The sequence below is a fragment of the Dermacentor variabilis genome, chromosome 4 (assembly GCF_050947875.1).
Source record: "Dermacentor variabilis isolate Ectoservices chromosome 4, ASM5094787v1, whole genome shotgun sequence".
NCBI classification, from domain to species: Eukaryota; Metazoa; Arthropoda; class Arachnida; order Ixodida; family Ixodidae; genus Dermacentor; species Dermacentor variabilis.
The window spans coordinates 1,976,900-2,002,933 of NC_134571.1; the positions used below are offsets into that span (position 1 = coordinate 1,976,900).

At 48.0% G+C, this 26,034-nt stretch overlaps 1 protein-coding gene across 1 annotated transcript in view; it reads left to right on the forward strand.

Annotated features, from left to right (window-relative positions):
- The window catches only part of larp (La related protein), a 161,791-nt gene that overhangs the window by 112,478 nt on the left and 23,279 nt on the right, over positions 1 to 26,034 (forward strand). The window contains exon 10 of the mRNA XM_075687951.1: positions 20,685 to 21,370. Coding sequence (XP_075544066.1) covers positions 20,685 to 21,370 — 686 coding nt within the window. The remainder of the gene's footprint in view (positions 1 to 20,684; positions 21,371 to 26,034) is intronic.

Below are 26,034 nucleotides of genomic sequence, written 5' to 3' on the forward strand. Positions count from 1 at the left end.
TCAAGTTGCATCGCACGATATGTTTATCGGTCTTCTCAGCAAGCAATTTTTTGCCACTTTTTCTTACGGGGGGAAGCTACCCTCGGATACCAAAATTTCTGTCTATTAAGATATCTTAATGAAATTTTCAGGATGGACTCATAGCAAAATCATTAGTAGAACTACACAATTTCATGCAGTTATGTTCACTGGTTCTCAAGTTACTGCAATATGTCAGAATGGTGCACATGGTTTTCTCCTTCCAGGCCTAGAGAATATTCAAAAGGTGCTGCAACTATGAAATTCACTATGATGATTCCCAGATAGATACCTCAGGGCAAAACAGAGCCCTTTTTTAAAAATTTTCTTTCTGAAAAGTTTTAGCAGGCCATCGAATTTTGTGTTGGTGATTAAAATTTTATCAATCAAATTTTGATTATATACCGTATTTACTTGCATAATGATCGCACTCGCATAATAATTGCACCCCTGAATTTTGTCGTCAAAATTAAATTTTTTTTAATTTCCCATATAATGTTTGCACCCCGAACTTGCCGCAGCGATATGTCATGTGCCAAGTCTAGCTAATAATGATCACGCTTACCATCTGTCGAATGCTACGCGAACGACTTTTCAAGACAAACCAAGCGGTCTGCACGCACCAAACATTCTTAAGTAGATGCCTCGTTTCATTACTTTCATCACTTTCCGCACTTCTATGATTAAAAAAAAGCTGCAACTAAACTTGCCTTTATTGTGCGTAGGCTTTATAATGGTTGTGGTCAACAAAAACAAAAAAGGCGCCTTTCGATTCTTCTCATATGCACTTGTGGGCACACAACAAATTGTGAGCGGAAACGATAGTAGCCATGTTTACACTGATACGTTAAAAGTGTACCCTATTCATACGCCGACGCTTGTAACGCAGCTAAGATATTCACCCACCCTTAGCGGAAACGTGCCGTATTAGGATAGTAGTGAAGACAGATGCCGCAGTTTCCGCAGCACACCAGCCATGTGTTTCTATGTCGCTGGCAGCTAAGCGCGCCCATCCGTTTCTGTCTCCTCAAAGTGGACATGGCTACGTTATTGCCGCAAACTTGCCGATATTAATGATATTATTCATTACTGATACAGAAGAAACTATTTTAATGCATGTAATGTACTCACGAGAAAAAAAAGTCGCGTTCGGCTTGCTCCGCCGGCCGCCATTTTTGTTTTGGTGTCCCGCAGCAAACGCGGGACGAAAAAAATTTTTTTTTCTTTTCACGGGAAGTTTAACATGCGTAATGATCGCACCCCTCATTTTGCATCAATTTTTCTGACAAAAAAGTGTGATCATTATGTGAGTAAATACGGTATCACAAATCACAGACACAATATATAAAAAAATGGGCTTGTCTTGCCCTCAGAAATTTATTCAGATACACAACAAAAACAAAACTCTAGAAATCTGATGAGCTGTTACAGAGATATGGTTGAACAAGCAGCCTCACCAGCCAAGAAAGTCATTTTGAGAAAATGAGCTTTGAAAGTTTTGAGCACATATATTGGTCTAAAATGACCCTGCAGCGTAACTGGAGGTGTCCTTAGGAACTCTCTTCTTTTGCTGCCTTTCCACCTTCTCTTGCGATCGCTTCTTGGCCTTTTTCAAGTGCAGAGAATTTTTCTCGGCTGCCCATTGAATGGCCAGGTGTTAGCCCACTGATGAAACATAGCTCTTGGGTGGCCCTATGGCAGCCAGCATTATATCTTAAAATTGCCTCATGCAGTGCGGTCTCCACAGCAATCAGTGACACATGCTGCTGCTTGGGCATCAGGGACCACAGCACGGAGTGAAATGATTCTGATGCCTTCTGCGTCGTGCTCCCAGGCAGTGTTCCAGAAGAGAAGCCCGTGAGAGGTGCTCATAAACAGGTAGCAGTGCTTCTGCAACATAGCCTGGAAGATTGTACCGATGCTTCGGAAGTGGCACACCATCACTCTTGCTGGCGTTATGACGACACCACGAGTCCGCACCCTCAGGGCACAAGTCGTGGTGAGGACCCTCGTCGGTTGTTGTCACGTCGTGGTACGATGCCATCACTGCACGCTGCATTGCAGCCACATCGTTGGAATTGTTACGTAGGGCCCAGCCTTAATAGTCGGTCAACTTGTCGATGAGGGCCTTTGTGAGCCTGCCCTTCCCTCCTAAAGCCTTGTTACTTTTCTACACGAGGTTGCGCAGTGCTGTCCCCATCCTCTTCTGGATGTAGTTCACGCATTCCTCTTTCGAAATGGGGACCAGTCCATAAAAAATTTTTTTCACAAGGCCAGAGAAGTTGGCATCATCTCTGTCAGACACGAGCGTTGTGTAACGGAGGTTGTGCTTTGGCACCGAACGTGAGAAAAGGATGACAGCTGCCTCAACCTCCATCCTCCCAGACTTAGAGTCAGTGTTTCTCTGGCACACATGGTCCTCCTGCCAGCTTGTGTAGCCTGGGTCTCCAGGCTTTGGTCCTACTTGGCAACCAAGGCACTGGTTCGATAAAACAATGGTGTCCAAGATGAGGCCTGTATGATATTCAATTATTGCACCAACTCCAATATGGGACGTGTGGCCACGTTTGTGCCATGTTCTATCAAAGTTTACTGTGATATCCCTGCTGAAATATGGATCCATTTCCAAGTGGTTTTCACAGCAGAAGCAGATTCTGCAGAGTACTTGTTTATGCACTTTGTCTGCGGTTCCCTGAATTTCTTCAAGTGCTTCTGAAAAGTCTTGTGATGCAGTCCACAATGGGACACATTCATCGCTGCCCAAAAGTAATTGAGGGCTGTTTGTCCTTTCCCTATCTGTTTTGTTGCCACAATGGCTCTTATATGCGGTGGCAGGTTCAGGATCGCGCTCCATTGCTTGAAATTTTCACTCAGTTGCTGACATAGTGCCAAGTCCTCATTGCACAGCAGCGCATTTTTTATCCGTTGCCTCTTTCTTCTCACACGTCGGGAAACGTTTTCAAGTGCACAGTAGATGACGCGATAACACTGTCCGAGGCAGATGAAAGAGAGGATGTGGAAGTCGCTGTCAATGAGCACGAGACACCAGGCGCACTCGTCACAACAACTTCTTGCGCCAGTGGAGCAGGAGTCACATTGCTGTAAGTGTCAACGCAACCACGCTCTTGCGTAGATGAAGCAGAAGCTGCCCCACGGGAACCATTGGTGCGATCTTCGTCGGCGAGTGGCGAGCTTCGCCATGCGGATGAGCTTCATAGAACGCTTCCTTGCAGTGAACGCGTGTAGTGTCTCGAGTTTCTTTGGGCGCATCGTGGCCAACCACACAACAATCGGCAGGCTAAATGCAATAATGGTCTCGTAAAGACGGTTGAAAATCATCTCGTAAAGACGGTAGAAACTTGGAGAATATGCGAACGGTTGCAAGGATAGACGACGGCAAGCGACACACACAAAGGGCACCGGCAATGGAGGAGCCGAAGCAGACGACGGTCGGACGCATTATGCAGGAGACCACTACATCATAGCACGCAGCAGCCAATGGGAGTCAGAGGCTCCCCCGCGTCCTTGAGGTGCGCGCTTCGCCCAATCTCAGCTTCGCATCCCAGCTGCGGGATATTTGAAAGCTCTCACGAGCCCTCCAACCATGAGCGACTTACGCCTCTCCTGCGCTGCCGCCGCCGCCGCCGCAGGTGGCAGGAAAAAGAAAGCACAAGAATGCACAAACAAAATAACACCGAAATGGCGGTGCTCGGGGGAGCATTGGAGAAACGGCGTTCGCGCCAACTAGTGGTATTTTGAGCGCTCGCTCGCCGCTCGAGGGCTGCCGTGGCTCGTTATAAACTTTATTAGAAATAGTTTCGCGATAAATTAGACGTTGATATCTACAGATATGCTAGCTTATAAGACATACTGCCCGAATATGTGGTTTTTCAAAAATAGTCTTTTTCGTGATTTTTCGGTTTTCAAAGGCTGTGTCCCCCCTTAATCCAGTACATATCATTGCTTGGTGCTACACAAGCATGAGCATATGCCGTGCCTTTTTTAATGCGCTTCTTACCATTCCCTTTCCATTCCAGGGAACTTGCCAGTATCTAGTATCAACAAGTTTATAGACCAAAGCTTCATGACATTAGCCGGGCAGCATACACATGCGAGCGCCTCGGTGTGCGCCTTCTTTTACTCACCAAATGTCGCAGACCCCATGCCGCAGCAGAGGTCTTCCTTGCAGAAGTGCTTGCTGCACTCCCGAGTGGTTCTAAGTTGTTTCCCAATCGAAGCTTAAGTACAGCTCCTTGTCCTGTGGGTATACATGCAAATAAGGCTGACACCTGGCTCCGTTGCGTACATCTGGCACTGCAGCACTGAGCAGTAGCCTACCACGTTGGATGCCTTCAACGGCAGTCACTACATATTATAATGCTTTCAAGTGTTGTCAAGCAGACACCAAAAGTGGAAAACCTTCCCACTTAACCAGAACCGCAGCGGACGTGGGACATTAAACAATGCGGCCTCTGTGTCCACGTGATCAGTCATATCACGTCAGGCTGACGACAGCACCAGCTTTTCCAGTGTGGAGCTCGCCTTCCAATAAGCAGTCAGCAGGGGATTTCTAAAAAGTACTGAGGCATTGTGAACATGACAAGGAAGCTAAAAAATTGAGTCACTTAAGTATCCTTATGTAAGTTGAATGCGAAAGCATTATGACTTCTCTAAGTTATCACCACTAAAGACCTCTTAAGGGGCCCTGAACCATTTTTTATCGAAGAGGAGAAATACATTTAAGGTTAAAATAGCTTATTTCAGAAATACTTTGCCACGAAAAGTACTTCAATGCATTCAGCAGAAACGGAGTTAATCGCAATCAAACACAGCCTTTGCGGTGCTTCCGCTCCTTCTTCAATGCCTTGCACTGCGAAGGTTAACGCGGAGCCCATAGTTGTCCGCCTTCTACATGTCACTGTGGCACGCAGTTTAAATTTGATTTTGGATGTTAACATAAATGGCATTACTTCCGATTTTGGCGCCCTACGACGTGCCAAACGTAAGCCAAATGCGGTTGACCTCAGCAAGCCGCAGTGTGCTTATCCAGTAGACTTGTCACGGCACCCCGCGGCGGCCATGGTATCTACGCTACGTAGAAGACCACAGCTACATGCAACTGTAGTGTGTATGCGTAGTGTTTGCTTTTTGCATGATAGGGCTTGAGTGCATGCTCGTGCTCATATGCTATAGTCTGACCATGCTACATGGTGCGGACCGGCTTTGTCCTTCACCAGTTTGACCGACGGATAGTAGCTGCATCCAACTTACACGTTTTTGAAGTCTGCCAAGGCATCTAACCAGGAGCGGCCAGGTGTGAATGGCCACTGGCAAGCATGAGTGTGGTCTAACCTTAAGTTTTGCATGATTTCAGGCTAGTTGAGCATTCAAAACTATACTCTGTTCCATGCATAGCAGTCAACACTGTGGAGGCTAGAGAGACTTCTTGCAGTGCCTTTTTGGTCGCATGTGTTTTTTTTTCCCGCACTTCTGCACAATTGTTGTTTATATAAGCTCACTATTGAATGAATCAAGTTTTCTTCCTTAGAACCAAATACACTGTGATATATGGCTGCTAATCCCTTGTTTTAGATCATTCTTATTTTCGTTGTTCTTTTTGGGTTTTTTTATTTGCAACTTGCCTCGTGGAGCCTCACGTGCATGCTCGCGTGAGTGAACTCTGTTGGCGTGCAGCAAAGCATGGACAGAACACACGGAGTGATAACTTTTCTACACTGAACTTCTTGCGTAGCTTCCACAGCGTTGACTGCTGTGTATGGAACGGAGTACAGTCGAAATTAGCGAGACCTGCCAGCTACGACACCGATAAGCAGGGTGGGCAAAGCTGAATTCCTACGTGGGCAGCTGCGGCGGAGCGTGAGCAGACGAAAGTCACCTTCTCCTGGAAATACGTAATTATTATTGACATTCGAAAGCACATTTTTGCTTACTTCAGCCTGTTTATCAAACTTCGTCAATAAATAAAAACAGTAACAGTAAGAAGTACACTGATCCAAACACCCTTTTTGATCGACGTCATCTATTGGCCAATAACAGCCGCATATGGGAATCCACTTTATTATGAAATAAAGCGTCCAGAAGAGGAGCAGGCTTCTGCTGAAAGGAGTGCGTTTGAGAGAAAGGTGACTTTGCGCTCTGCTTGCGAGCTCCATGCACCATGTACGACAGCAAAATTTGGCTGACATGTTCACAGCAGCATACGCTATCCATGGACTGTTTTTTCAGCAAGCCCGAGGGGTTGTCCAGAATTCCCTTTATGCACTAAGTGTTTGTATTCCATTCTTCGCTTTCCTTTCTCTGAACAACATCCGCAGTAAACTGCCGTCCGTGATCACTAATCACTATGCATGGAGCACCGTGACAGAATCGCGGAGTTACAGCAGGAAAGATAAAACGGCAGCTGCTGTAGCCGAATCGAGCGCTGCTGTCTCAGTATACCGGGTCAAATAGTCCACACATACAATAATCCGGCGACGTCCGGTAGTAGACTTGGTAAAACGACCCAGCAAGTCGACACTAACTTTCTCAAATGCCAAGGTCGGCAGATTAACTGGCTGCAGGGCACCTGTAGGAGGTGGCATTAACTGTTTAGGGAATTGACAAATGGCCCAGCCGGAAACTTACTGCTTCGGCGTCTTTCAGAGCTTGGGCCAATAGAAACGCTGGCTCAGTCGGTGGAGCGTCCGAGCAGAGCGAAGGGGGCCTGATGGGATGTCATCGTGCATGGCATGAAGGAACATAGGCCTCAAGGTCTAGGGAACTACACGCAGAAGGGGAGTACCTTCAGCAGAATAATTCTTCTTATGCAGTAAATGATCAAAAATAATGAAAGGTGAGCCGTGTGCTGGTTACCAAGCAACGTCAAAAATAGTTTTAATGGCTGGGCCATGCTGTTACTGACGCTTGAAGGTGGCATCAGGGAACTCTGTGGAGACGGCAAGGAGGTATTCATATACAGTTAAACCTGTATGTAACGAAACTGCAGAAAGTCCGCAATATTTTGTTATATACAGGTTTTCATTACATGCAGTTTCATGTGAAAACTGGGAAGTATCATGCAAGAACAATACCAAACTGAGACGGATTTCACTTCAGGTGAGCTCACCTCTCAAATATTTATTCAGGAGAAAGAACTGGTTTTAGCTTGTTCCTTCTGCATGATTGATGACCACAAGCGGCGTCCATCACCTCTCTCACGGCAGGCACGGCAAGCAGCGTATCTGCCTCTGATCCACCTTCATCACTGTGATCTTGCATGATTTCAGCAAGCGCTGCATCTGACATTCCTTGAGTACATACAGCGGCATTGTCAGCATACAAAAATATGCAAAGTTCGACTTTGTCTGGCGCTCCACCATTCGCACGTAGCACATCCCACGCTTCAGTGACGTCAGGTGTGGTTTTCAGGATCGTCTTCGTCGTCGCAGATTCCAGCTTGAACAACCTTTATTTGGGCCTTGGCAAAGCAACTTGAAACCGTCTGGGTTCCCCTGCCACAACGTAGCAAGCATCTCGATCACTTAATACATGTTTATCTTTGTCTGCTGTTCAAAACGAATGTCCAAAAGGATCTTATCTATCACTCAATGGCGGTTACAGCATGTGAAGCTGTGGATGGTTCCTTTGTCCAATTACTTTAATGAAAATGTGCAATTGCTACGAAAATATTGTCACGTAGTAGTGACTGAAAGAAAGCAGCAAAACTGGGAATGATAAAACTAGTGTTTTATTGGGCGAACTTGTGCCCTCAAAAACAGGCTACACTCAAAGAACAGCGACAACGGCGCACAGAGTCGGCAATTGGCGAAAATTTGATCTGCAGGTCAAGCGCGTTGGCTTTTATACATCAGTCATTGAAGCTTCCAGACTAATCGCTGGTGCCCTCATGTCTTCCAGAAAGTTCTACACCATTCGCGTCGCGCATACATGAAATCAGATTACGCAAGGTTTGGTGACAACAGACAGCGAATAGAACCATCGGTAACATTCAAGAAATTTCCGATACATGCAGGCGCATCCTGCGCTGTGCTATAACATTTGTTAGGTGGTGAAACATGGTCTCTCGATAATGATAAACAAGTACATGTGTAAATACCCGCCTCCTAAAAAGCATCGACCCGATGCTGCAAACAAACGAAAGTATTAAACAAAAACACCCTTAGCAACGAAAAAACAAAATAAGGAAGTTCGTCAGCGTGCGTAAAAGGGCTTAAGACGCACCATGTGGACCACTTCAGATCGTGCGCGGCGCCGCTGTGAATGCAAAATGCCATCTGGCACGACCTCATAGTCCAATGCGCCAATACGCCGGATGATCTTGTAGGGTCCGAAATAGTGTCGCAATAGTTTCTCACTGAGTCCTCATCGGCATATCAGGGTCCAAACTCAAACACAGTCGCCGAGCTGGTACTCGAGGTAGCGTCATCAGAGGTTATAGTGTGTGCTGTCGGTACTCTGCTGCTTCTTGATCTATAGGCGGGAGAGCTGTTGGGCTTTTTCGCCGCGCTGGAGATAGGTGGTGACATCAAGATTCTCTTCGTCGCTGAGGTGCGGCAGCATGGTGTCGAGAGTCGTCTTCGGGTTCCTTCCGTAAACCAGCTTAAACGGCGTGATCTGTGTTGTGAGCGAAGGTTACATACGGCAAGACGGCATCCCAGCTCTTGTGTTCGACATTGACATACATTGCTAGCATGTCGGCGAGGGTCTCATTCAGGCGCTCCGTAAGACCATTCGTCTGTGGGCGGTAGGCAGTTGTCCTCCTGTGCCTTGTCTGACTGTACTGCAGAATGGCTTGGGTGAGCTCCGCTGTAGAGGCTATTCCTCTCTTGGTGATGAGGACTTCTGGCGCGCCATGTCGCAGCAGGATGTTCCCGACAAAGAATTTCGCCACTTCAGCTGCGCTACCTTTCGGCAGAGCTTTCGTTGCAGCAAAGCGGATGACATAGTCTGTCGCCACGAGGATCCACTTGCTTCTGGTTGTTGATGTCACAAAGGGTTCCAACAAGTCGATCCCGGTCTGCTGAAATGGTCGGCAAGGAAGCTCGATCAGCTGTGGTAATCCCGCTAGCCTTGTCGGTAGTGTCTTGCATCACTGACAGTCTCGTCATGTCTTAATGTAACGGACGACGTCGGCGTTCACGTGCAGCCAGTAGTATTTCCTGTATGCTCGATAGTGTCCAGGACAATCCGAGCTGCCCAATGGTCGGATCATCATATAAGGCATGCAGTACTTATGGACGCAGCGTTGAGGGAACAAGAAGAAGGTAGTTGGCGCCAACTGTTAAGAAGTTCTTTACGAGTGGGTTGTTTTCAAGTGAGAACAAAGACAATCCTCGCTTAAATGCCCTAAGGACAACGTCGGTGTGCCCTTCCCAATGCTTGATGAGTCCTTTTAGCTCCGGGTCTGCTCGTTGCTGAGTCGTCGTCATCCTCGTCATCTTGCGGTGGGGCGTCAATGTAGGCACGTGATAGGCAATCGACATCATTGTTTTCGTTCGAACTTGTAGGTTGCAGTGATATCACATTCTTGCAGTCTCAGGCTCCACCGCGCCAGCCGTCCTGAAGGGTCCTTTAATTTCGCTAGCCAACACAACGCGTGATGGTCGCTGACGACTTTAACGGGCCTGCCATATAGGTAAGGGCAAAATTTTGCTGTAGCCCAAACGATGGTGAGGCATTCCTTTTCGGTTGTAGAATAATTGCCTTCCGCTTCTGACAGCGACTGGCTAGTGTAAGCTATGACCCCTTCAAGTCCATTTTTCCTCTGGACTAGAGCGGCACTGAGACCTAGGCTTCTGGCGTCAGTATGGATTTCTGTATCAGCATACTCGTTGAAGTGCGCAAGTACCAGCGGCGACTGCATGCGTCGTTTGGGTTCTTAAAATGCGTCGGCCTGCGGCGCTTCCCACTTGGAACTCAACATCACATTTAGTTAGATGTGTCATTGGCTTAGCGATGCATGAAAAGCACCTGTAGTAGGCACCCATGCCAAGGAATCTACGCACTGCCTTCTTGTCGATGGGCTGCTGGAACTATGCGATGGCGGCTGTCTTCTGTGGGTCGGGGTGGACTCCAGATTTGCTGATGACGTGGCCCAGGAACAGAAGCTCATCATAAGAGAAGCGGCACTTTTCTGGCTTCAGAGTGGGCCCTGATGACTTGATGGCCTCTAGTACTGTCGCAAGCTGCCGAAGGTGATCGTCGAAATTTCCGGTGAAGACGATGACGTCCTCCAAAAAAATTAGACAGGTTTGCCACTTCAATTTTGCTAACACCGTTTCCATGACGCGCTAGAATGTTGCAGGCGCCGAGAACAGTCCGAACGGCATGACCTTCAACTTGTAGAGACCTTCTGGCATGATAAAGAGGGTCTTTTCGCGATCTGTTGACTTCTATTTGCCAGTAGCCAGACTTGAGATCCATCAATGAAAAGTATTTAGCGTTGCAGAGCCGCTCAACTGCGTCGTCTGTCCGTGGTAGGGAGTATACATACATAGCGATCTTGGTTCAGTTGACGACAATTCAAGCAGAAATGTAAGGTTCCGCTCTTTTCTTAAGGACTACCGGAGATGCCCACAGGCTATTCGACGGCTGGGTCATGTCGTTGTGCAGCATTTCGTCAACTTGTTGCCTAATAGCTTCACGTTCTCGCCTCGACACTCAATAAGGGCTTTAGCGGAGTGGTCGAGTGCACTCTTCGGTTATTCGATGCTTTGCAACTAGTGTTTGTCAAAGCCTTGATGACGTCGACAAGCAGCCTTGGTATCGTCGAAGCAGACTTCTGAGCTGTCGCTGCTTTATGTCGAAGTCTGGTTCAGGAACTACGGTTGTCGGGGTAGATGCAGGGGGATCCGAGAGGACAAACGCATTGCTGGTTTCCACAATTTCCTCAATGTACGCGATCGTCATGCCCTTGTTCATGTGCTTGAACTCCTGGCTGAAGTTTGTCAGCATCACTTTCGCTTTCCCTCCGTGCAGTCGAATGATCCCTCTTATGACGCAAATTTCACGGTTGAGCAGTAGTCGTTGGACGCCCTTGATGACTCCTTCTACATCTGCGGGTGTTTCGGTGCTGACGGAAATAACACTACTGGAGCGAGGCAGGATGCTGACTTGATCTTCGAGTACACTCAAGGCGTTATGACTATGACAACTCTCGGGTGGTATCGCTTGATCTTCCGACAGCATTATCGACTTCAGGTCAATGACTGTGCCGTGTTGGTTCAGGAATTCTATGCCGAGAATGACATCTTGTGGACATTGCTGGAGGATAACGAAGCTGGCAGGGTATGTCCGGCCATGAACTGCATTTCTTGCCGTGCAGATTTCAGTCGGAGTTATTAGGTGTCTTTCAGCTGTCCGGATTCCAGGGCCTTCCCATGCAGTCTTAACTTTCTTCAACTGGGTGGCAAGGGGTCCACTCATCACGGAGTAGTCAGCTCCTGTGGTCACTAAGGCAGTGACTGCATGGCCATAGAGAATTACGTCGAGGTCAGTCGTTCTTTGTCTTACGTTGCAGTTAGGTCTCGGTGTCGGATCACGGCTGCGTCGTGTTGACATGTGGCTGGAACATCGCATCGTCAGGTCTTCTTTTGCTGGCATATTCTTTGCTTCTAGGCTTCGTCGGGATGGTGGCGTCTTGTTGATATATCGTCAGTGCTTTCAGCGGCGGAGGAGGAGCTTTGTCAGTTCGACGAACAGCAACCGCACCTCCATCAGTTGCTGCTTCTATTTTTTCGGATACGGGTTCGCATACCGGCCCCGGGCGGGGCCAGTGTATAGTCGGCGTTGCGGCGACAGGTAGTAGCCTGGTGACGGCGAACGGGACAGTTGTCGAGGGCTCCACTGAGTGGCAGCGAGGTATTCGGCGATATCACGTGGGCATTCACCTTCCTGCGGGTGCAGTGCGCTGACAGTGAACCCTCGCAGCCCCATCTCGTAGTAAGGACATAGGCGGTAGATGTGGCTGGCTTCTCTGCAATGATAGCAAAGCAGACGGTGGTAGGGGGCACGCCAAACGTCATTCTTCCTTGGAATGCTGCGTGGGGCGGGGAGATGGGTTGGCATGTAGGCGGCAGCGGTGATGGACGACAGAACTGGAGTGTTACCGGACCCTGGCGAAGACGTGGAGGGGGAACGTGACGGCGAGCTGCGGCGTCGTACGTCATTGCTTCCGGCTGAGGCTATGGCGATTGAGGAACTTCAAATGATTGTTGGAGCTCCTCGCGTATGACGTCGGCAATCGAAGCCACTTGAGGCTGTGATGAAGGGAACAGCTTCTGAAGCTCCTCCCGCACTACTGCCCTGATAGTCTTGCGCAGATCATCGGTGGCCAGTGACTGAACTCTGGCGTAGCTTGTTGAGTTCGTGCAGCAGTTAAATTGCTGGTGCTGCATTTACAGTGTCTTCTCGATGCTGGTGGCCTCGCGAAGAAACTCATCGACGGTCTTCGATGGGTTTCGTACCGTTCCGGCGTAAGGTTCCTCCTTCACAACACGCATGAGTAGGCGGACTTCCTTCTCGGACATTTCCGTGTTGGCGTGGCAGAGTAGACTGCTCATCTCCTCCTTGAAGATTGCGATAGTCTCATTGGGCAGTTGCACTTGGGTTTCCAGCATAACTTCAGCCCATTCTTTTCGGACAACGCTCCTCAAGGTCCTCAGGAAGTTACTGCGGAACAGGTCGAACGTTGTAAGGGTGAACTCCCGGTTCTCGAACCAAGTCCTCGCGGCATCTTCCAAGGAAAAGTACACATGGCGTAGCTTATCCTCAGAGGTCCAGTTGAAGGTTGAGATCGTTTCGAAGGTATCGAGCCAGGTTTCCGGATCCTCTGACGTAGCTCCACGGAAGGTAGGGGGCTCTCTGGGTTGTTGAAGCACGATGGGTGATGCAGGGGCTGCCATTGTGGTCGTTGAGTTGGCCACGGTCTTCCTGGTGGTATCGCGTACCGTGCTCCGGGTGCAATCCTTGCAGTCTGTGGCTAGCTCGATGGTCTTGGGTAACATTAGTGTTGTCCTCGGGCTTCGGGCTTAGATCGTGGCTTTACGGGGGCATTCGGCACATGAACGGGCTAGCACCTCCACCAGATGTCGCGTAGTAGTGACGGTGAAGAAAGCAGCAAAACTGGGAATGATAAAACTAGCGTTTTATTGGCCGAATTTGTGCCCTCAAAAACAGGCTACACTCAAGGAATGGCGACAGCGGCGAACACAACCGGCGATCGGCGAAAATCTTATCTGTGGGTCAAGCGCGTTGGCTTTTTGTACATCAGTCATCGAAGGTTCCAGAGTAATCGCTGGTGCCCGCATTGTGCATACATGTAATCAGATAACACAAGGTTCGGTGACAACAGACAGCAGATAGAACCAGTGGTGACATTCGAGAAACTTCCGATACATGCAGGCGCGCCGTGTGCTGTGCGATAACATTTGTTAGGTGGTGAAAAGGGGTCGACCACTTTTCACCACCTAACCAGACAACATGGCCACAATTAGCACATGACCGGGGTAGTTGGAAAAGTATGGGAGAGACCTTTGCCCTGCAGTGGGCGTAGCCAGGCAGATGATGATGGTGAAAAGTGGTCACTTGGCAAAGATCCCATGTCTATATATCAACTCAATGTTTGACAGCCGAAGGCCATCGACATGGTGCACTAAGCAATTGTCTAGCAGCAAGCAGATTTGGCGGCCTTGTAGCTTTTTGTCTTCGCTGATCTCTTTTAACCAGTTGGAAAAAATCGCCAGCGATATCCACGCTTTAGAATTGGTCGCATATTTAACTGGCATTCGCTTCGTTCCCTTGAAGCATCTGGGCTGGACACTTTTCCCGATAACTAATGAAATTCGTTTGTCACTGCCATCGCTGTTGGCATAAAGCAAAACCGTCACGTGAAGTTTGCTTTGCTTGCCACCGTGGCAGTCTTCTCCAGTGTGCTATTTGGCAACACCTGATAAAACAGCCATCTCATCAGCGTTGTAGACGCCGGCAGCCTCTTAGCAGCTGAAAACACCAGGCAGCTTTTGGCAACCCACGATGCAGAAGCATCACTATCAGCAGCGGTGGACTTGCCGCTAATGATTTTCCTGACAACTGCCTTTTGGCTCTTAAATCCTTGCAATCAGCCTTTGCTAGGTTTGAAGTCCTCGTGGCCCAGGATGCCCCCAAAATCCTTTGCTTTCTGCTGCTAGACCATGCCACTTATGGACTCGTTTCGAGCTCGTATGTCCAAAAACCACGTTAACACGGCTTTGTCCACATCGGCATAAGTCGACAATGCCATCCTTTTTTTCTTCAAACTTGTGCCTGAGTCCACTGCACTGTGAATGCTTTCTTTTGCATTCAAGATAGTCAACAGGGTGCTGGCTGGGAAGTTGAACTGGGCAGCGACATCCTTCTTCTCGCCCTCATCAACCGCATTCACAATTGAAAGCTTGTCCTCTGAAAGACATAACTTTGCGCTTGCTCACCAAACTTGTTTTTGAAGTGAACAAACAGTGTGAGAAACGTGCAATACACTGCTGAAGTAAACACTCACGTCGCGTCAGCTCTCACATTCACACACCTGCCACCGTGCCATGCCAGCATGCATAAGCAAAAAAAAAAAAAGAAAAAAAAAAACTAAGACAGGCAGGCATGGTAGTGACACCTGGTGTCATGACGCATAAGTGAAAAATGCAGAGGCTGATCAGCTTGTCACAGAGCGGCACTAGGGGAGCTAGCGGCTTTCATCATCGTCATTGCGGCCCACTGGATCGCTTGCTCTCTGGATCGCATGCGTCCCTCTCGCGGTCGGCTGCTTGCCATACTTTTAAATTACAAAAGTTACGCGTTATTTACCAGAATTTTCGGTAGAGTTACTAGTCACAATAATAAATGATAAGCATTGAAAATTCGTTGCAGCAAGGTCAGTTGCCATAATGCCTTTGCTACGTGGAGGTCAGAAACACATGGGCTTCTATGGGGGTGGTGCTGGGGAACAAAGAAAAATTGTTAAATCCAGGAACTCGTTTCATAGAGGTTCGTTACATCCAGGTTTAAGAGTAAGTCATCGTCTGTATCTTGTATGCGTGCTGACGGAAGGTGAGATAAACGGTCGGCATCGATCTGACAGGGGCCACTCTTGTAGGTGATGGAAAAGTCATATTCTTGAAGCCGGAATACCACCGAGCTGATTGGCTACATGGATTGCATAGTCCAACCAACCAGCAAAGAGAATGGAGGTCTGTCACTATCGGGAAGTGGTGGCCATAAAAGTATGGTCGAAACTTTTTGGGTGCGAAGACTACCACGAGGCATTTCAGTTCGGTTACTGTATAATTCCGCTCAGCCTTGGTAAGAGTACGGCTTGTGTTAGCGGCAACTTGCTGGCGTTTGCCATGTATCTGTACAAGTACTGCTCCAATGCCCAGATCACTAGCACCGGTTAGAAGCTCAGTGGAGGCTGTGGGAGATGGCACAAAGAGGTAGCCGCCATAGCCACGATTTATTTAAGCCGGCCAGCCATGGTGCCGCGGCTGCATAGGTCCATGTAAATGGTGTGTCCTTGTGAAGGAGTGACTTGAGCAGATGAGCTAGGCGTGCAAAGTGTCTTTATTGTTACAGCAAAAGTACGAACTTAGTCTCAGGAAGTTGCGGAGGTCTTTTGCCATCTTCGGCTGGGTGAAGTCACGAACAGCTGCAGGCTTCTGGTGGTCTGTGTGGTTGCCGTTTTTGTCCGTGAGAAAGCCCAAAATAAGTGTTTGTCGTTCGCCAAAGTGGCACTTTTTAAAATTCTAAATCGGTCCTACTCGTCGTATGCAGTTGAGCACAATCGAGTTGTTGGTTGTGCTCGTGAGATGCCTTGCCATAAATGAAGTCATCCAGGTAACACAGGCTTATTTCCCATCAAAGTCCACGCAGGATCATGTCCGTGAATCATTCAAGATTCAATCATTCAAGATGGAAGGGTCCATCTGGTGTTATGAAGGCAGTCTTCTCCTTGTCTGGCGAATGCATTTGTTTCTGCCAGTAGACTGGGTGCAGATCAACAGAGGAGAAGTACGGGGCAGAATGTAAACAGTCAATGGCGTCATCTATACGTGGGAGACGATACACATCCTTCTTCGTCACTGTGTTTAGGTGTCTGTAGTCCACGCAGAATCACCACGAATCATCTTTCTTCACGACTAGTATAACCAGAACCGCCCAGGGACTATTTAATTTCTGGATGATGCCTTTCTGTAGCCTCTCTCTAACTTGTTCGGCGATCACTTTCTGCTCCGAAGGAAAAACGCGGTATGGCTTCCATTGTATTCTCGACGCTGTTCCTTTATTGATGCTGGGGTGTACGCAGGGGTACGCTGGTGAATGTAGATGCTTTTGTGCAAAGTCAAACACTGACACATAGCAGGCAGGGAGCTCTTGGAGTGCTTGTTGGTGGGAAGAGGGTGCGATTTATAAATTGTGCTCCTAAATTTTGAAGAATGGTCACTAAGTGATGAGCTTGCATCCGTAGAAGTAGCAACCGCATGAATGCTGACAACACCATCTTCAAAGCTTGCTACCTTCAGTCTAGCATGCAAAATAAATGACTCGGAAGACACCAACTACACATGAGCCGACTACACATGAGCATAACCTTCTATGACTTTGATAAGTGACCGGGGGACAAGTACATTCTTCTTCAGAGTGTTGACGCATTCTGGTTCAGTTAATCCATAGCAGAAACCAGCACAATTGCGTGACGAGGTCACTAAGATGAACATTGCCGTCTAAGCAGGCACACATACATCAGTGGACACAGAAAATACTTTTTGACGATCGAATGGAATGTCATCAAGTGCTGGTCTGACATCACAGCTGAGTGAAATTTCACCAGCCCTGCACTGTAATGTTGCTCCACAGTACTGTAAGAAGTCAAAACCAATAATTACGTCATGCGTTGCACGTGCTAATACAGTGAAACCTCGTTAAACCGTAGTTGGCTGGAGCTCGGGAAAAAGTATGTACTAAACGGTCGTACTGTTTAACCGAATTAGCATGAGATCGCCCACTTATCTGTTGAAAACGGAACTCAGAGAGAGTGCGATGAAAGGGGGAAAAACATGCAGTATTTATTCACTTCGCGCGACAAAAGTGTTATTTTCGTTTGATGCCGCGGCAGCCTAGCACGACGACAGCGGCCTCAAACTTACTGAAGCTGCATGCCAGCTTTTCAGCCAGCCCCCTCTTCTCGGCAAACACTGGCATGGCAGATTCCTCGCTGGCATTACGTATTCTCCGTGCATGTGCGCAGTAGGGCTGCAGAAGTCCCGGGGCACCTTTTTCATTGCCAGGTGCTGTTCTCGTCGCGACGATTGCATTCATGAGGCTGATGTAACGCGCAGCTTATGCCACTGTCGGGCCTGAATCACCCGTGCTGTCGCTTTCCGAGTTGTCCTCTTCACTGTCACTAGTCGAGACTTCGGTAACAGCAGAGGCAACAATGGCGAAAAGTCGAATCTCGTAGCCGACGTCTCTTCGCGGTCGTAGCAGCGCTGCTGAGCAACTTCTTCGCATTCAAAATGCCACACACCATAGTCAACAGCAGATCCCTGTCGCGTGCCAGCGCCGACTTCTTCATGTCACATTCGATAGCACGGACGATGTCTAATTTTTCTTCTATGCTGAGCACCCGGTGTCTTTTTTAGCAGAGTTCTTGCTAGAACGACACCACAACGCTCTCTGGAACGGCGTCGAAATGATGTTGATGTTGATGTGGCTTCATGCCGAAACATACAGGGCCCTTGGAGGCCGTTGTTCCGATCTCTGAGGCTTGTTGTTTGCCGGGCCGCTCGATGGAGACGACGCACCGCCGAGGTTGCGAGACGAAAAGTTGAAGCGCCACGTTCTAACCAATGCGTACGCAATAAGCTGGTACGGTTTATGTGGATACAAACCACATTATGTTCAATGGCTGCTGAGTCGGTGATTTGACTTTACTACTTTTAAAACGAAACTACTGTTTAAGCGGGTACGGTTTAACAAGGTTTTACTGTACATCTGCTTAGAGCAGGTAGTGACTGCAGATCCGGATCATGAGACTGACCTAATCAGAAGAATAAGAATGGGCTGGGGTGCGTTTGGCAGGTGTGTTTCTCTGATCATGAACAGCAGGTTGCCGTTATCCCTCAAGAGAAAAGTGTAGAACAGCTGTCTCACCAGTACTCGCGTACGGGGCAAAAACCTGGAGTCTTACGAAAAGGGTTCTGCTTAAATTAAGGACGACTCAATGAGCTATAGAAAGAAGAATGATGGGTGTAACGTTAAGGGATAAGAAAAGAGCAGATCGGGTGAGGGAACAAACGCGAGGTAATGACACCTTAGTTGAAATCAAGAAAAAGAAATCGGGGCATGGGCAGGACATGTAATGAGGAGGGAAGATAAGCGATGGTCATTAAAGGGACATTAAAGAAAGCAAAGCAATAAATCAGTTTAGACTAATGAAGCATTGTTTGAGAACCCTGCAGGCAGTCGTTTTAAAAAAGTAGTTTGATTATTAGATGAGGAAATGAAGGTCCAAGTATCAGTATTTGAATTTCATGCCGAAACCCTGACGCCGCTACGTCAGTGTGACGTGAGGGATTCCAAAGTATGTTTTTGCATTTGGGCCGCGTTGGCTGAGTAAAGGTTCCCGAAACTTGCCACGTTTAATATTTCGTACCTTTAGAACACAATGTAGTCAATCTATACCGCTATATATAATTAGTAGGCCCTAGAAGATGCCATCAAAATACAAGACGTCACAGCCCCCAGGTGCGGGAACTTAAGTAGGCTTCGCCACCCGTTTTTCGTTCTTGCTCTTTTTCTGGCTTACCAAACGTCTTATCATTGTAAGAGTGGTGTTTTTGGTGTTGTAGAATAGTAATTTACTGATGCAGAAGAAATAATTTTTCACTTTAGTGTCCCTTTAAGGGTTACGGACTGGATTCCAAGGGAAGGAAAGTGTAGCAGGGGGCGGCAGAAAGTTAGGTGGGCAGTTGAGGTTAAGAAGTTTGCAGGGACGACATGGCCACAATTAGTATATGACCTGGGTAGTTGGAGAAGTATGGGAGAGGCCTTTGCCCTGCAGTGGGCTTAACCAGGCTGCTGTTGCTGCTGCTGCTGCTGCTGCTGCTGCTGCTGCTGCTGCTGCTGCTGCTGCTGCTGCTGCTGCTGCTGCTGCTGCTGCTGCTGATGATGATGATGATGATGATGATGATGATGTCACCACCCCGTTTCGAAGGAGAGGCGAATAAACCATCATTGTCATCATCAGCAACGTACCGTGCCACGGGTCAGTAGATTTGACCTGTGTTTACTTTTGGTACACATTATGGCACCTCCTCACAAGGTGAGAACCGCTACTGAAGAAGCAAATCGTGGAACTGTGTGCATGGCGGCAACCAAGCCACATGGGCTCAGCAAGCCGCTGTGCAGAGAGCAGGACAAGCTGCAGCACAAGCCCACCATCGACGCCAGGCGGGCAGTTCAAATTGTTCCCATGAAAACGAAGTGAAGAGAATTCACCACGAAGACACTGTAGTGCATGGTGCTGAAAATAGAGCTCCTGTGGAGCTGCTCCACCAGCTTACACAGCTGTGACTGCGTGTGCTGTACAAGCCGGTGACTTCTTGTGCCATGTCAGATGGTCTGCAGCGACAGCAATGCGGTGGTTTCTAACAGAGGCAGGAAAGAGGCCTGTAGAGATGAATTCTAATTCAGTTAAATGATAGAGGAGGTCACAGAATTTGGCTGCAAGGAAAGGAACCACAACAATGGTAAGCAGGAGACTTACGGCAGTGGCATGCTGAGCATGAGCAAAGGTACCTCTGCGCAATATCGTACCCACCACTCCAGTAGCTAAGCTCAATATAATGAAGCTGGTAAAATTCACACTTTTGTTCTTTGTATTGAAATTTCATTACATTGAAATTGTATTTTTGATGCAAAGTGTAGTTGCCGACCCATTTTTTTACACAGTTTGATTAAGGCCGCAAGCACCACTGAAAATGCGTGAAGATTGTGCATGCTTCTCAGCGCCTTGCTCCTGCACTCTGATGACAAAGTTTTCTGTGCCTACACTTGCGGAGCTGGAGTTGCAGCATTGGGCAGTGGAAGATTCAACGGCTGCCTCATATTACGTTTATGTGAAAGACTGTAACACCGGCCTCCACTATCAATAAAGTAGCGCTTTTGCACACAGGAAACATGGTACAGTGGTTGCACAGTAACACGGGAAAGGCAAGTTTGCTTTTTCTTAAAATTAAGAAAATGTTGCCAGCCTGGTCATCAAAGGCAGTGAAGGTTTTTTACAATCCTTTAGGAAAGGCAGAAGATTTATAGGAGTTCACCTTTATGTGTAAACCTGAGTGACCCAAATGCCTTGATACCTTGGTGTGTTTTGCTGCTAAACAAGCTTTGAGACCAGGCTAACAGCACTTGTCTTAGTCTATTCTCACAATGTGCACTGTAATTCGTAATGAAGCCAAACAAGAGCTCGCAGTTCTAATTACCGGCCACATTCCCATGGGGGCAGAGCGCACAATGCTCATGTATTTTGGTCGGCATTCTAGCCACTGTGGCAGTGTGTGGTGTTCTCGTGGAGATGTGTTCTGGGCAAGCATTGAAGTGCACACATTGCAATGCAGGTCTGATGACTCTGACTATGAGTTCAGTGACACGGAGGTGAACAAAATCCTGATTGTGACCCAGACGCCACCACCGCCATCTGGCCTACGCAAGCATGAAGGCTATGATCGGACAGGTGACTGGACCAGCCGTGTGAAAATGACCCAAGAGCTAGCACAGGTGATCAACGATGGCCTCTACTTTTACGAGGATGACCTGTGGAACCAGGTGGATAGGCAGGAGCAGCAGATGTACCGTACAGTCGAGGTAGTCAGTGAGGAGGAGTTTGCCCAACGCCAAGGCCCACAGCAGCGGGCAGCGGGTGGGCAGGCACCACCACCCCCACCACCTCCGCCCGTACCAGAGGGCACACCGCGCAGCGCGGCAGGCCGCACACCGCGCAAGGACCCCCGGGTGGCCCCCCGCTTTTACCCTGTGGTGAAGGAGGGCAAGCCGGACACACCGCGCAAGCAGAAGACGCGGCACAGCAGCAACCCTCCAACGGAGCACCATGTAGGCTGGGTGCTGGACGTCCGGGAACACCGGTCACGAGCAGCCTCTATTGGGGAAGCAGCAGCCGCCGATGTGGTGCATGGCAGCACACCACACTCTCTGCCCACTTTTGAGCACCCAAGTCACGCCCTGCTCAAGGAGAATGGCTTCACCCAGTTAGTCTACCACAAGTACCGGTCACGTTGCCTCAAAGGTTAGTTTGCTTTGCTTGTTGTTTCTGCAAGAGTACACACGTATCTGGCTTTCTGTAAACTTAGTGCCACTTCAGCAATCTCAAGTTTCCTTCTATGCAGCCAAACCTCAATTTAGCAAATTCCCACAAAAACTTGAGCAGACAAAGATTTTGTACAATCAGAGATTTAGTAGCAAATAAATGCACTATGTTCCCACAGCCTCTTTGGCTCCTAAGTGGGGATGATGATACAGTTAAACCTTAATACAGTCGAACCCACTTACAACAATATTCAAATGCCACGAAAATTCCATTGTTACAACCGATAATTGTTATAACTGGGTTCCCCGCCATCCCCCTTCAAAATGGGGGATGGCGCAGCTGTTCCGAGAAAACTATAATGGTGAGGAGGCCAGTTCTTCTCCCCACCGTCTTCCTCGATCCGGCTTCTGATTGTGTTGACTCGTTTAACTGTTTAACTCTGCTTCCTGTGTGCTCTGACCGCGTGTTGTTAACAAGCCGCACTGTTGTCATTCAAGAATGGCACTGCTATGACAACTGCAAAGAAGGGCCACGGGTAGCAAGTGACATACGAGCTCCGTCGAGGCATTGCTTTGGTAGCCCCAAAAAGGGCTTCTTAAGAAATGCAGGAACGTTGCCACGCCAGCATTTCAGCTTGACAAATCCATAAGAAACGCTGGAGCGAGATCGCCACAAGCACCTCGCCACGTACTTCCCACTGGCTTGCACGAGAAAACTGCATGTCTGTCAGCCTTGCTTGCTTTGCGCGAAGCTTGCCGACATCCTTCTTTAAGGCCTCCAGGTGCTCCACGTGAAGCAGAAGGTCCCTCACCAACACAGCCCCATGAGGAACTGAATCATCTACAGGACCTCACGCGGGGACATTGGGGCCATAGAGTTTCATACAATAGTTACTAGAGGGAACTCTGGTGCTGCAGTCGTCGTACCACCATGGGAATGATGGGAAGTACATGGATTTGTCGGATCTTCGTGCTTGCGGATTCACATGTTCTTGTGGCTTTGTATATTACGCTATACAAATCTTATTCTCGTAAATCTCGGCGCAATTTATGCTTTTCGAAGTGCAATATACGCTGCGAACACGCACAATTGCTATTAATTGCAACAATTGAGCTTGTTCAGATGGCCAAATCGAAACGCGCCAAGTGTCTCAAGGCACTGGCATGCGCGCAATAAATTCATGAGGGCGTTTCATTGGCTTGTCGATACATGCGTCCGTGGCTTAATGGTTTCAATATCAGGCTTCTGTGCTAGAGTTGCTTTGTTCGAATCCTGCCGTCGGACAATTTTAATGATGATTATTTATTTTTTATTATGCAGTACATTGTTGAAAATGACGAGTTTAAAAAGTCACAACGCTGTTTGAAGCCAAAAAAGAAGTTTAGAGAATCCATGCACTTCCCATAATTCCCATGCTGGTTGGTGCAACCGCTCTCATTGCACTCCTGTAAGCACTAGCGCCAGAGTTCCCTCTAGTAATTATTGTATGAAACTCTATGGTTGGGGCAGCCTGCCCTACCGCATCAGTGCTGCCGTCATGGCCGTCACTGTCACTGTCTGCTGCAAGCATGTTCGTGAGGATAACCTCATCGGTTAGAAGCACTTTGTTTCCAAATTTATAGCAGTGCGCTCTCTTTTCACCTGCAACGTCGTGCATTGCCAATGATCAGCGGGCCGATCAGCCATGTTGCGTCTTGCCGGCGAGTCAAACGAGGATGAGCAGCTACTTGGCAAGGAACGACTTCGACGCAATGAACAAAGACAAGCACGAGTTACTTCAACCATTAGCTTAGCTGCGCAGAATGAGGGCCAAGCAAGCAACCTGGTAGCAGTGCCAGCAGTGTTGTCAGCGCAGTTGGCGCGTTCCATTCATGTTTCGGAGGGTGGCGCGGCACAAAGCTATGGCCGCAGCAGTGTTCGGAGGTGTGAAAGGGCAACGTGTTAGATGCGCGTAAGGCTGGAACGCAACTCTCATGGAGAGAAGTGTGTGGCGGCAGTTGGGGTGGCGGGCGATTGTGCAGCAGCTCGCATTGCATTTTTTCCTTTTTCTTTTCAAGGATTTCGCACTTCACTACTTTTCGACTCGGACACCCAGCAGCCAGACTTCATCGTTAAAACCGATGATGCGACATCAGGGCATTGTAGTAAGCAGGTTATTTCACCATGGAAACATACAAAAATGGATGGTGTAGCAGCTTTTATGGTTATTACTGATATATTGTTAAAACCACTATCATTATAAGTGGGTTCGGCTGTATAACTTCAAGATAACAAAATTCTCGATGTTATGAAGTATTTAACCTTTTATAGGAAAGTATGTCCTCAATATAACACACTGTGTTTATCTGCGATTCTCACTGGCCCTTTGCAAAGGAAGGCTGATGCAATTAATGGAAACTACCACAAGTGGAACTGGTAAGATTGTGTTCAATTCTTTGTGGTTTTTTTGCAAGTGCATTTTCCAAAGCACGTGGCACATGGCAGATTGCTGAAGCAACGGTGCTACTTCGTACGTTGTCAACTGATGCAATGGTGACATTTTCATGCAATCAGGGAAAGGCCAGTAGCAGCCCTGTAGACGTATTGGGGCTGACAACGTGGCGAAGCAGTGGCAAATGTAGTTGGTCATTACTTCTGAGATGCGCCACCAGATCTCGGATGCGATAAGCTGGTGAGTGTGGTTTGGAGCAGAGGCACTGGACACATGTGTATTGGTGGACTGTATTGTGCATTCTATGCAGCATAGTTATGTAATTCCATATTACACTCAAGCCTTGCGTCAGCGCCCGATTAGGTGTTCTTGTTGCAGACAGTGCTCCCTGCCTCGTCTGGTGCCAGCAACAAGTATGAGTATCGGTAGATGTGGCACGTTCTAATCTCAACATAACGAACTTTAGGGGACTGTGGCAAATTGTTAGTTATTCTGAAAGATTGTTACTGTGAAAACCCCAAAATGAACCATACTACCCATCAAACCATCAGTTGTCATCGAGTGAGTTATTCCCCAAAACATTTTTGTTGGCTCTCGGCCCACGCTGTTGCTATTTGCCATGGATTCCGTTGCCACGCACCACCGAAGCACCATATACCGGTGCATGCAAAAGAAATGCCGAGAAACCCACCCACAAAGAGAAAGCTCCATGTCACCTTCAAAGCTCATTGTTTCTTTTTGTTAGTTTGTTTTTCACATTTCGGCCCGTGGACACTGCAACTGTCCTGCTAGAGGCAGACACCTGTACTATTCCAAAGCGCAAGCGCATGTAAATGACACCCCCAGAAAGTGCGACAGTGTGGCATCCCAGCCAGCATGGAGGTTACATTCTCCATGCACGTAGTATGGCCGCAGAAAGAAGCGCTGAGGAAAGAAGAGACCTGTCTTTGTTGTTGGGCGACACTTGTCTGGGCAGAGCATGCACATGCAAAACCTGATGCGTCATGGCCTCCACAATAGAAAACAAAAAAAAATTTGGAGGAAAAATGCGCCTGTCATGATTCTAAATCGTGGAAACCTCTGTAACGCTGTATACTCGCAGGGAAAGCCACCTAGTGAAAATTTGTGAAACTAGTTTGGTAATTTTTAGCCTGAATGCCTCGTTGTTGCTTATGATGCCATCTCCGCTGTATTTATTGACTATATTAGTTAAAATTAAGACTAGGTGTGGCGTATACTAGATCAGGGTGTCTACCAACCGGGAAAACCGGTAATTCTCAGGGATTTTGAATAGTTGGGAATACTCAGGGAAAACTCAGGGAATTTGTGCTACTGTCAGGGAAAATTAGCTGTAATTTTATTGAAAGGGAATGAAAGCCGCAGTAATGCTGGCTCGCGTAACAGAGAGCGATCGTAATAAATCGTCTTTTGACGCCGTGTCGTCGGCTGGAGGAGTTTACAGACAATAGCCGACTTTCCGGACGCCCGAAGGCTCCACGACACTATCACGTACCCCATAGAATCAATGTCTAAGAACGTCTGAAATTTAGGACACAAGAGCCCTTCGCCCTCTAATTTTCTGGACATTTTGCAGTGACCGCAGGTCCGAAACAGCATTAATTAAAGCCACCACTGCCGCCGTTTTACCTCGCCACCGTGGCAAACGGTAGGCCTAGCTGTTTCAACGTTCTTTATAAAGTTTCTTGCCATTCGGCACCGTGTTTTTCATTGAAAGGATTCGCCGCTGAAAGCAGTGGCACTGACTCCGTCTTTGTGGTCCTCGCGATTAGCTTCGAAGCTCGGAAAGTATGGCACGTTGCATAATGCCGGTTCCCAAAAGTCAGCTTTGCCTCAATACAAAAGTGTTACGCGGTGAAGCATAACAAGCGTTGCAAGGGGCAATTGTCACGGGACATAGTATCTATTCCTTAATTATACACACGTCCATCCACCATCTCCTGTCACAGTACGGACATCAATATGCTTAATAAGCGTGATGGTAGGCCTTTTCAGTTGTGCCTGTGGCGAGTATGTCAGGAGAGTTGAGGTTGATACACCAGCTGTTGATAATCTCATTTGTGACAAAGTTCAGGCCTCACACCAATGAGCTTGCTATAAATAGATAAAGGTAGCTCATATCACCTTCAGTCACAGCATGCACATTTGTAGATTCGACCTATTTTTGCCATTTCTGTGCAGTGGTAGGAAGGAA